Source organism: Ruditapes philippinarum, unplaced genomic scaffold (genome assembly GCF_026571515.1).
Source record: "Ruditapes philippinarum isolate M1 unplaced genomic scaffold, ASM2657151v2 ctg1334_1_1_1_1, whole genome shotgun sequence".
In the NCBI taxonomy this organism is placed as follows: domain Eukaryota; kingdom Metazoa; phylum Mollusca; class Bivalvia; order Venerida; family Veneridae; genus Ruditapes; species Ruditapes philippinarum.
In genome coordinates, this window is record NW_026855305.1 from 254,115 (window position 1) to 267,174 (window position 13,060).

General features: G+C 31.3%; 1 protein-coding gene across 1 annotated transcript; it reads left to right on the forward strand.

The window, feature by feature from the left end:
- The first annotated feature begins 1,678 nt into the window (after positions 1 to 1,678).
- On the forward strand, positions 1,679 to 13,060 carry LOC132742856 (asparagine--tRNA ligase, cytoplasmic-like). The gene is made up of 15 exons (XM_060731346.1): positions 1,679 to 1,839; positions 3,947 to 4,026; positions 5,391 to 5,456; positions 6,025 to 6,117; positions 6,957 to 7,043; positions 7,608 to 7,757; positions 8,163 to 8,249; positions 8,638 to 8,781; positions 9,224 to 9,379; positions 10,282 to 10,403; positions 10,800 to 10,935; positions 11,343 to 11,456; positions 11,735 to 11,866; positions 12,414 to 12,545; positions 12,782 to 13,060. Exons 1-15 carry the CDS (start codon positions 1,830 to 1,832, stop codon positions 12,911 to 12,913), a joined length of 1,641 nt encoding a protein of 546 aa, XP_060587329.1. The 5' UTR covers positions 1,679 to 1,829; the 3' UTR covers positions 12,914 to 13,060.

Consider the following 13,060-nt stretch of genomic DNA (forward strand, 5'->3'; position numbering starts at 1 on the left):
TTATCATATGTTACGGATATAATATGGAAATCATAAAATGTTATGGAATAATACTTCACAGTGCCTAGATTTTCAGCGGAAAATTAAAACTAAAATAGAGAAAGACATAATCAGAAAGAAACAGATAATGTTGCGGGCTCATTTTGATTGAGCTTGTTCATGGACGGCAGCGGTAATTACATCCTACCGTCCACGCCACCTATCACCGCCTAGCAGAATATTTGCAAGTTTTTAGATCCTGTGATACTGCACTACTATCTATTAGACCGATCAAAACTAGACATCATATTGACCATAGCTTTAAAGATTAGCAATTCTGATGTACTGACATTTGATTAAAGTAGAGTTAAATGAAATACCTTATTAAAAAAATATTTATTTATTTACCAAGTTGCATGCTAGGGATGTGGACGGTCATTTTTGGCCACTGCCGTAACGAAAAGTCTCGATATAGCCTAGCCTACAACATTTTCAATTGTTTACAGTTATTTTGAGACATATTCTGAGCTTGTGTATGCATGCATTTTTTTTTTCCAACTGCAGGGCATCTTATATTAACAAAAACAACACTCATCAAATTGCTCTGCATGTTCTACAAAGGACCGTGAATCGCATATTTCAAGTTTATTGTCACTATATTCTTACAAAGACGCACAAGGCGGGATGTGCCTTTTGGAAACCTCAGTCCTAAGTTCATATAAAACCTTAAAGTGCATTAATTAATTTACTTCGAAAAAATCAACCAATTTTGAAAATTATCTCTGAACATTATGTACTAGATGGTGAACTATCAATAAAGGTCATAAATCAAGATCATTGCCATACCGACCTTTGAAGACATCCGGTACGGTGATTAATGGTGTATAATAAATATAACTTTTAAGATATTAAAAAAAAAACTCATTAAAACTTTGGTATGAAAATGTAAATAGTTCATTAGAGTTTATACGCAGACAACTTTTGAATTTACTTCGAAGATTGTTTTCTCCTGTCACTACGTGCGTTAATGTACGTTAAAATACGGGTATATTTATTGCTTAATATGCAATAATACGAAATCACGTTGTCACTTGTTTATCATTTCGTCTTAAGCATGTTAAAATTTATTAATATGTGATCATTATCACGTGAACACTTTAAACAGCCATAAACAATGTGCCTTATCTTAACGAGCACCTGCACGCAACTGTTATAGTGAAGGTGCCCTCATCGGGGGTTTGATAGACTAATATTGCCCCTAAAGAATGGATTGAGAAGAATGTACAAAATGTATCACAATAGAATATTCAATATAAAAAGCCTTATATAAGTTATGAAAACCAAGTCAGGCAATTTTTATGTTCAAAGTTGTTTTAAAGTTTAACAGATTTAAAACATAAATAAATACATGTTGCATGTATCAATGTTTATTCTGATTTAACTAATCATAATTAAGATACTTCAAATAACGTGTCTGACATAAAATCATGAAAGGTTATCGCTGCCGGGGTTTCACACAAGTGACATATTATTTCGGTTTATAATCGGAGTCATACAAACGGATCCTGCACCATTTTTAACTTTGTTTCCCGACTTTTGTCGGGTTTTTTTTTTTGCCAAAACTGTGATGTTTGGACAAGTTTCTTTTCAAGTCTTTAATTCTTGGAAAGGAAGTGATATGTTTTAACAAGTATATACAGGTCATGCATTTCGCCGTCAACACTTATCATTGCATCATCTTTCGGCAAAACACAAAGTAGTTTGACGCGTACCTATTTTCGTCCAGTACTTTATAGTTCGTAATTCTGTTTTAAACACTCCATATCACAATATCCTTCGGAAAGAACGAGATGTCTTCAGGTAAACTTTTATCTTAGATTTATTTCATTCAAGTTTTTGTTTGCTTTTTTCTTTTTAAAGTTTAGATTTTCAAACTTAATTTAAACACAATATAAGAAATATTGCAAATGTCATTGATTTAATTCAAGTATGGTTGGCGGGTTTGTCATATGCCTGTTAAAGAGGTAATTGTAAAAGAAATGATAAATGAATGAAATGAAAAGAAATGATTTTTAATACTTTCAAAGAATGAATCATGTGGGTCACGTTTTGATAAAGAGTTATATTTCAAAATGCTAGATGTTCTTAGTACTCTTTTAGTTGTACATATGTAATGACAGTAATAATCGTTATATTCTATTTAGGTTTAAAAGTATATTTTAAAATTAACAAATTAGATAAAATTACTAATTTGCCTTATATAATTAAAAACGCTATTTTGAATTTGACGTAACATTTGACCTAACGTTACGTCATTTCCCTCGTTTTGTCTGAATATATTTGTATGTATTATAAATGCCGCTGAAGAAGGCCGAATGGCCGAATGCTGCAGAAAATTCAAAATAGCGTTTTTAACAAATTAATAATATAAGTAGACACGAATTATTTTGATAAAGTTGTCACTTACAATAAGTTCATCGTTAATTGAACCTAAAATGCTATCTTTATTGATTTTTCTATACTTCTTTATTTTTTATTAATTCTTTTTTGTTGTGTTTTTATTTCATTTTATTTTATTTTATTCATTTTATTTACTTATTTTATTTATTTATTTATTTATTTATTTCCTATTTTTATATTAATTAATTGTATTAGTTAATTAATTAATTAATAATTAATTGACTCTTTGGTAATGCAAAAGAGTTACATTTTGCAAAACAGTAACAGCACACCAAAAAAAAATATATATATATAAAAAAATAAATAAAACAGATAAATTAATAAATAAATAAATATAAAATAAAATTAAATTAAATTAAATTAAATTAAATTAATGAAATTAAATTTATTTATTTATTTATTTATTTATTTATTTATTTATTTATTTATTTATTTTATTTTATATTTATTTAACTATTTTATTTATTTATTTATTTATTTATTTATTTATTTATTTTTGGTGAGCTGTTACTGTTTGCAAAAAGTAACTCTTTGGCATTACCTGAACCATCTGTTGTTGTTGTTTTGTTTTTTTTCATTCTGGCAACAAGTACAATTAAAGTGAGATTCTATTTTGTATTGATATCAAAAATTCCTTTTTGTTTACATTTTATACCTTAATTACAAAATAAAATCTCATTTTCTATCAACTTAATCCATTATTACTTACATTATAAAACATGTATTTGCCCTTTCTACACTCATTTCTGAGACATACCTTGCCTTTAAATCTAAACCTGCAATTTTTTTTTATTGTTGTTATTATTAAATTGCTCTCAACGATATTTTTGTCTTGAATGTGAATGTTTTAAATACTTTTTGCAGACAAGTTTTTTGTTTATGTACTCCTTGTTAAAAAGTACTAAACATACGGTACGTGGTAAGAAATAGAAGTTTCTGGAATTTGTCTATTTGGTGTGCTATTGGATGTGCTTTAAAATAACTCGGCATGTAGAGGCTTATAAAAAAAACGCATGTAAATATAAGTACCGTTTGTTTTAACTTTATTCTTCATTTTGTTCGCGGTAATGAAGCTTATACATTGATTTTATGATGACAATGTAATAATTTGTATCAATGTAATGGCATCTATAATGCGTTATGAATCGAATTTTAGACTTCAGTAAAATGAATAATGTTATAATGTCTTCTTGATTAACAATGATTTCAAAACTTTAATATTTGTTCACTTTGAAATAAAATACAGGACCATATTAATTACCATTTTGTCACAATTGTCTCTTAGCTGTGAATGGATAAACTAATACAAAATATCTTACACTATCGCATGAAATTATGACCTTATTTGTGGTAACGATTAAATTGTAGGTTAGGGAAACATACTTTTTGTAATGGCTGTCCAACGTTTATGATAATTTCGGTTTGTAATATTTATATTTTTGTATAGAATGATTGTAATTCAATGTGTAACTATTAATTTATGGCAATTAATTTAATTTCTTTATAGAAATCTACACGTCTGAGAGTGTTGGGTCCGATGAGGGCGGTGATGGCAGCGCCGTTAAACCGTATAAAACTGTGCTACAGGTACGTATTGCATCTTAATAATGTAAAAGTCGCCTCATACACTCAGAGGCACTTATAACCCGACACTGACATTTTTCGGTATCGGACTTTGTTGAAATTTGGACCATACCAAATCCAATATGTCATAACTTACTTCTAAGAATTTTATATTAGGTTACACGCAGATTTAATGCGATTCAGAGACTGTTCATTTTGTTCCGATTTTTACTGTCTTTCTGTGTTTGTTTTTTTTCATTTTACAGTAGTCTATTTGTTTTGTTATTTTATTTATTTTTTCCTGTCAATGGATTGTTAATTAAATTCTAAGTAGTAAGAATGATGTGTTGAAATTTGCATAGTCCAAATTTGAAGAAAATCCTTCGAGAAATGACGCTACTATTTTATATATCTTTATCTTAAAGCATTCCTCGTTCGTTATGTATTTAAACGAATAAGATTACTTTTTTTTACTTTAAATCAAGCAGATAAATACTGTCAGGGCAACATTTTTCAAACTTCAAGGGAATTCTGTTCAAGCATTAATTTCTGATTAAGGCTTTTTAGTCTTTAATTTCTAGTAAATATACAAGTCATACAAAGTCATTTTACACTTTGTTTTTAAAATATCGGGAATGAAAATGTGCTCAGACTCCCAGAAGTTTGTTTCTTTGAAGTTTTGATAAATAAAAACTAAATCAGATTGCTTTCGGAAAGTTTAAGTTTTGGATATCCCGTTTTTACATGGATATTTTTTTAGGAAGTCGGTAAGCTTCAAAATGATTCATTGAATTATTTTTAAATAAAGTTTCCGTACGGATAAAATGATGAATTGTACTGTAAAAACATTTTCTGGTGACTGTTATTGAAATTAAATCGGGAGTAACTGTCAGCCACCCTGTTTAGCCATTAAATGAGCTTTTAGGTTTATGGCGCAATCATTCACAGTTACAGATACGCAGATACTCTGTAATGCGCAAATATTATGCTATCCGAATGTTTTTCTGTGTGTAGAAAATAATTACATGTAGAACGAGCTACAACTTTCACATTTTAGACCTTTTAATGTTGAATATTTTTATTTTTATTTTCTTATATTTTTATTTAGTAAACAACATGTTAATGGATTTTGTCCAAAATTTATGTAACATTTTAACTTGAAAACGATGGAGAAAACCCCTAAATTTGTACAGTACAATTATATTATTATTAATTACAATTTCACATTACTTCATATAAATAAGTCATGCAACCTAGACTAGATAAAGATTGTTGTGTTGTTGTGTGTATATAATGGACATTAAAATAACACTATTGTTATCTGCAATTTGTTGAGATAAAAAATATGAGATGAAACATGATTTTAAGATGGGATTAAAACTTTACAGGCTATGAGACATGCAGGACAAGAACCCTTTCCAACCATCTACGTGGACGGGAAAGAAGGAGCAGCTGTAAGTATTCTAGTCAAAAGAACTAAAGAAAACTTGTTTTTCGTTTTCTTAATTTCAAAGACAAGTTCATGAAGGTTGTGTAGTTTTCTTTTTTTTCACTTTCATGCAAGATAATTTCTATGACAAAAATAGAAACAGATTTGGTATCATATAATGCTCTTTTACAATGTGTTTTCTAATGAGCTTTGTACTCGTGTAAGTGTGACGAGTATAAAACATATCAGACTGATTAATTCCTCAATGTTGAATAAGATAAAATTTTAGTGTGATGTTTCAACGATTCTTTTAACTGTCTAATTTCATTGTTACACTGTGCAGTAAATGTACATTTAAGTAACAGTGTATACAAATTCTAAACAATTGTGAATGAATAACTAGTTTGTTTGATTTCCAAGTACTGTTATTTCAATTAAATATAGGAGAACGATGCAATGTTTTATCTATAGAAATATGAGCATCAATATTATAAACAAAGTGAATGTTCCTTATGAAAGCTAAAACGTTTTACTTATAATACAAATAGTATTCTTGAAATGAATTTACTGAAAGAATCATGTTCTATGACTAGAAATATGAAGAAGCCACCAAGTCACAAATAAAGAAGTGGCAAAAGGTCTGGCTGAGAGAGAGCAACAAACAAGTTGACAGCCAGGAAAAAGATGTAAGTTTTTTTTCCATCTTTAATTCACTTTACTTCTTATTAAGCTTCAGGCTTTTTATATATTTCCATTGTAACGAAATATTGTATTTAGCTCATATGAAAGAATCGTATTGCGACTCCTTTGGACCAGCGGTATTTAGCTAAATACTTACCATTTTGATTTCTGCCATTTCGGTTTCAGACTTAGAATCGATATTTACATTTAGAAACATTTTATTACAGTTAATACATCGAATTCATATCCAAATGAATTATACTGGTGCTGTTTCTCATTTGAAATTGCAAGTTGATAGTTGTTAAATGCTTAACGAAAAGACATTTAGACGGTTAAATTATCAAATGCAAATGTACAATATATTTCCCTTTTTGCACATTTCGGGATAGTTTCAAAGATTCATCTTTTAAAATAATTCTATATGTTTTTGACAAGATAAAAGATTCGTGTAAATTATAAATCTTTCAGAGACACTCGTCTTAATTTTGTGATTTAATGGATGTGTGTCATATGTTATATTTTAGAAGATATTTTTTTTTGTTATTTTTGTTAGACCTTACAATATCTCCGTGTTTTCACACGTAATTAATCAGTAAATACGCAGGTCAAGCCTTCTATATAACAACACATTTGCATGTGCATAGAACATGTGCAAAAGATCTTGTAAACTAGTCGATATTTACTTATAAATAAATAAAAAGTTGGGATTTTTAATGCCGATATACTAATTTTAAAATGTGTTACGATTCATTTGAAATACTGCAATCCTATTGGTAAAAAATATTTCAAACACCAAGCTTGATCATAAATGCAAACTAAGTTGAATTACTGAAACATTTTATAGGCTGATGTACAGCGAAGGGAAAAGAATTTAGAAGAAGCAAGGAAGATAACTATTACTAACGATACAAGTCTGCCAGTCCCCAAGCAGGTAAAGTATACGATTTTAATGTGATATCGAAACAATCTCTATTAAAATTATGTGTGCACTGTTGTTCCTAGTTGGCGATTGAATTTTAGTGGCTTCGCTAACTTGTATAGTGATCTTTCTTTTGACAACTGTTTGGCGAATGAATCCCAGTGGCTTTCGTTTCTTATTATTTATTTATGGTTGTTCACAAGTTCAAGCGTCATTGTTCAGGTCGTATAGACATTTTGCAGCTTATTCTTGCTGTTAACAAAACTGCCGTGACATTCTTTATTTTAAAGGCAATCTAACAGTTGCCTCACTGCTGAGCAGCATTGCAAACCATCCTCATATAAAAGAAAACAATGCATTCAGCCGGATTAAGTAACGAGTAAATTGATTTGAAGTCAATCATCTCATCTACTCAGTTTTGCTGCCGACGGTCCATTCAGAACATTTTCATTAAAATAAGTTATTTTAATAATACAGTTTATGTCTAAATAAAGAATATCAAAATACCTATGAATGTATTTATATATAAATGTGAGTATGCATATAAACGAACTAAATAGTATGATTCTTATATAGATTAAAATACGTGATGCTGTAAACACCCGGGATATCCGTGTGAAGATCTATGGTTGGGTTCACCGTCTTAGAAGACAGGGCAAGACACTTATGTTTGTCGTTATCAGAGATGGCACGGGCTTTCTTCAATGCATTTTGACAGATCTCCTGGTACTGATTAAATATTATAAATAATTATCCTTTTCAATTCTTATAGTTCAGTAGTGGCATATGTTTGAAAATCCATAAATATTGAAATAAATATTACATCAATTTTCTCGTAAAGCACATTTCTTTAAATAATTATCTGATACTCGACATAAAAGAACATAATTGTTGATGGGTAAACCATCAAATCATCAAGATATAACGATATGCATAACCCTGTGGGATATTTTAGTCTCTTTCTCTTCTTTAAATAAAAATATTATTCAAAGGTGGTTATTTATAGATAAGCAATTTAAGATTAACAATAACAATTGCAAAATGCTTAATAGAATTATATTGAAGTCATTAATAATTTACCGCGCCTGTATGATAATCTTAAATCAGTGAATGTGTCTGTTCTTTATTCAGTGCCAAACTTACGATGCCGTCACCTTAGCTACAGAGGCTGCCATTTGTGTATATGGTGTCATTAAAAAGTTACCAGAAGGAAAAAAGGTAATCTCAAACAGTAGATGATGTATGCATTCATCATAATTTTAATTGTATCTATAGAAACCTGAAAGTAAAATAAATATAAATATAAAACAGAAACACAAATACTACAGAGCGTTTGATACAACTTTGAAAATAATGTCCGGCGCTTTTCATACAATCAAACCAGATGCGCAAATGCCAGCACACAAGCCTGTTCTGTTAGTAGATTAATTTCAAGGTGACCATTAAAAGAATGAGGATAATTCTTAAACAAATTTTGCTTTTATCGAAACGCTATTTGCATGCAAAATATTCTCCATAATTGTGTAAAGATGACAAATTTTACATTAAACTATTTTGGCAATTGGAGTTTGTTGAACGCTGTTTATTTTCTGACAATTGTATAAAGGCCGAAGGAGACCACGAGATGACTGTGGACTATTGGGAGTTGATCGGAGCCTCTCCAGCAGGTGGCGCAGACAATTTACTAAATGAGGAGGCACATGTTGATGTACAGCTAGACAATAGACATATCATGATCAGAGGAGAAAACGTGAGTACATACCTTCTTTAATACACTGCTCGGTCATGTAGAAAGAAATAAATTGAAAATATGCATATTCGTATCCACCATCTTGATTATTTTGTACTTGTGTAATAAAAAAACAAATCCTAGAGCATTGCAAGGTTCAAATTCACGATCCTTTGATCGAGTCACTGACAGGAGCATTTTATCCGTTAGAAATATCTGTCAAAATGTTTTGTTGAATCTTTGGAAAAAAACCGTTTCTTCGTATATTTAGCCTGTCATTGATATGTAAGTGCAGTATAGACATTTAAAAAACTAAACAAAAACCTACACTTTTATCATTTTTATTTTCGTTTCCAATTTTTACACCATTCACAATTATACATTTTGAACAAAACATGAGTATCATTATGGTTTAATATATTTATTTTAGGCATTCTTTTTTCATTTTTATTTCCCTTTTTAGACATCTAAAGTTTTAAAAATGAGATCTACAGTGATGCATTGTTTCCGGGAACATTACTTCAGTCGTGGATATTTCGAGGTTACAGCCCCAACACTTGTTCAGACTCAGGTAGAAGGAGGTTCCACGTTATTCAAGCTCGATTTCTTCGGCGAGCAGGTACGTATGACTATCGCCGTCTATTTTATGGTGGACCTTTGAACAATGTTAACGCTTCATGGAGTGTAATTATATTATTGGTAATAAAAAAAATGACAGGTTATATTGCTCTTTATAAGCGGTTGTTTGCATAAATACAAACCGAGGAAAATTGAATATCTTGCATCGTGAATAAAGATTATATAAACGTCATGATTATACAATGTAAAATGACGTTACAAACGTGAAGTATGATAACCATTATTATTTCGAGTTAAACGTCAGTGAACTAAATTGCTTTAGTGTCGAGGAGTAGTATCATATGGCAAACTTCCAGTATTCCTCACTTGAATACTGTTGAATCCCCCTTAGGATATGTGGCCTGCTTTTTAAATTTGTCTTTTGACGTCTTATCTGTTATATGCAGGCTTCATAACCTCTGATCCCCTTTCGAAATTCCATTTTATTTAGTTCCGCCCATTGTTTCCTCGTTTAGGGCACACGCATTTTTTTTATTTGGGGACCATATGCCGCTTTTCATGGAATGGCACTTACGTGTCACATTGAAGGTTCCATGATAACCGCCATATGAATACATCTGCGGATGTTTCAAAATTCAAAATTGTACCAGTTCAAAGTAAATGTTGAATTCTGCTTAAGCCGGTGCTAAGGGGCGTGGACGGTAGTTTGCATTTAACAGTACCGTCCATGAACAGGCTCAATCAAACCGAGCCTGCAACATTTTCAATTATGCCGTGTTGGGCCTTCTTTAGGGATTATTATTTTCTCTATTTTGTCTTGTAGCAACACTGTTAATGTTAGCCGAGATGACGATAAGAGGCAGTCATTTGGTATTTAATCACCGTGTATATCCCAGCAAATTCTTATTCATTCCCATTCTTTTGTGCACTTCTGTGTTACAGGCGTATTTGACCCAGTCCTCACAGTTGTACCTTGAGACAGCTATCCCAGCAATGGGAGACGTTTTCTGTATTGCGAGTTCATTCAGAGCTGAACAATCCAGGACCAGACGACATTTGGCTGAGTATGTTATTGTATAGATACTTGTTTAAGGGGAGGAAATATTTTCACTGATGGAGACTTTATTGTACATGTATAATAAAGTCTCCATCAGTGAAAGTATAGATACTTTTTAAAGGGAGAAAATATAGGAGGGGCTTAAGTGTAATACTTTCACTGATGACGCCTCTACTGTACATATATTAGGAATATCAAAAGGAACCCAACTAACATAATAGTGTTATAGGCGACTGTCTCTCAACAAAGGAAATAGAGTTTCTAGTTATTTTTTTGGATCACGACCATATTTTCTCACATAACCCTAGCTTTTGTTAGTTCAAGGAAGTAGAAAGTCCGGCCAGCCTTCCTCACAATTGAGCTGAAATAAATAAAATTGAAACTAAACTATAATTTGTTTCAGATATACACATATTGAAGCCGAGTGTTCGTTCATATCTTTTGATGATCTGTTAGACAGACTGGAAGATTTAATCTGCGATGTTGTGGACAGGATATTAAAATCTCCGTTGGGACACATAGTGTATGAACTCAACCCGGTAATTTAAAGCTATTTGCTCTTTTTGGCAATTTTGTTTGTCGTACAATTTCTGTTGTGAATTTTATAACTATAGGGTACTGGTTGATTTATTTCATTTGGTTCGATGCCGTTGAAAATGCAGATAATGCAGATATCTCATAGAATATGTCGAAGTAGTGGGTAATAAATATTGGCCGTACAGTCAAATTCCTCTGAATCACCTCTGAATGCAGAAGTCTATACATGTACTAAACTTGAGTTTCAAAAACGTGTTAATTGCTTACTACTCGTATATATATTAAAAATGACGACTTCGACAAAGAATTTTGTATTGTATTGTATTGTATTGCCAGTACAATTCAAAACAAAGGTTTGCTCAACTATCATCAGAACTCATTAGCAACGCTATTGTGTTTAAAATTTCAGGATTTCAAACCTCCGAAAAGGCCGTTCAGAAGAATGGAATACACTGACGCCCTGAAATATTTGAAAGAAAACAACATAACAAAAGATAATGGATCTTTCTATGAATTCGGTGACGTAAGTGTCCGTACACTAGTACATGTTTGAACAATATTCTAAAATAGTGCTCATGGGTTCAAAGGTTAGAGGTCTTATGCTGTTCTCTTGAAATGCATTAATTTTTCTTTAAATGTGGATGCTATGCATTGCTGGTTAACTGAAACTAAGTTTATGGTTTTGGAATAATTACCCGGTATTCGTGGACAAGGGTCCGATGGAAGATGAAGTTTTTCTGTTATAATTTGGCTGAATAAAGACGATTAAAAACTGATACCTTTTACATGTATATATTTAAGGACATACCTGAAGCACCAGAAAGAAAGATGACTGATGCGATTAACGAGCCAATATTTCTGTGCAAGTTTCCTGCAGAAATAAAATCATTCTACATGCCTAGATGCAAGGAAGACAGACGACTTACTGAGTCGGTAAGGTTTAAGATGAATATATTGTTTCTACAATTTCATTCCTGTACAAGTGTTACAAAATCAGGTAGAATGTTAATGTTTCAAAATAAGGAAGAATTATTTTGATTTTATAATTAATTTGGATTGACGTGATCTGTAACATTGACTTTCACCTTCCTTCATTTGTGAGATTTATAGACGCGGCGAAAATATTAATTATGACGGTTTAACACTTGTGCTGATGCAACCAATGGAAACGAAAGCAATAAGTCTTTACCAGCAGTGTATAGCAAGGCCAGACTGCACATCTGTGCAGTCAACCATTCTCTAACTGTTGGCAGGCCATTTTTTCTTCTTTGCTATGGAAGGAATCCATATAGAACTTTATTCCTAGACCAACGTGTGAAAAAAAACAAATCTTTACATAAGCCAGATGGGTAACTTAGAAAGGTGTTTAATGAACAAGTTGTTTCTCGAATTAAGGAGCTTGATATCGTAAAATCTAGCTGCTCGCCAATATTGAATATTTTATTGCTTGAAATTCTTTCAAAGAGCTAGACATTTTCAGGTTGACCTGTTGCTTCCAAATGTTGGCGAGATTGTGGGAGGTTCAATGAGGGTGTGGCAGTACGACGAATTGAAGGAAGGTTTTGAACGGGAAGGAATAGACCCGACAAACTATTACTGGTACACAGACCAGGTTAGATTGACTTTTTTCCCTTTTAATCTTAAATTTCATTTAATATCAGTTTTTATTCAAACATTTAATTATTTACTTATATAATTATTTTGTCATAATTTATTACTACCGCTGTAAAAAAAGCAAATACATGTAAAAAGAAACAAGCTTATATAACTATTTAGTCAGGATGTCAGGATATACTAGTATAATCATCGTTATTACATTAATTACATTTCTTTCTTTTTTTATAAAAGAGAAAATATGGAACATGTCCACACGGTGGTTATGGTCTCGGTTTGGAACGGTTTTTATGCTGGATTCTGCATAGACACCACATTCGTGAAGTGTGCCTTTACCCAAGATTCGTCGACCGCTGTAGACCTTGAGATAATCAGTGTGAAATGAACAGAAATACATAACTAAAGAGTGCCTAAAAACATATTCTAGACTTATATTGCGTTTTATATGTTTAATGGTGTTTTCATTGTTTTGTTGTTTGTCGTTGATTTGCTGTTGTATTGTGCGTTTTTGGA

Coding starts and splice junctions, on each gene's coding strand:
- LOC132742856 (XM_060731346.1), top strand. Junction 7,044..7,607: donor GTCTGCCAGTCCCCAAGCAG/GTAAAGTATACG, acceptor ATTCTTATATAG/ATTAAAATACGTGATGCTGT. Junction 8,782..9,223: donor TCATGATCAGAGGAGAAAAC/GTGAGTACATAC, acceptor TTCCCTTTTTAG/ACATCTAAAGTTTTAAAAAT.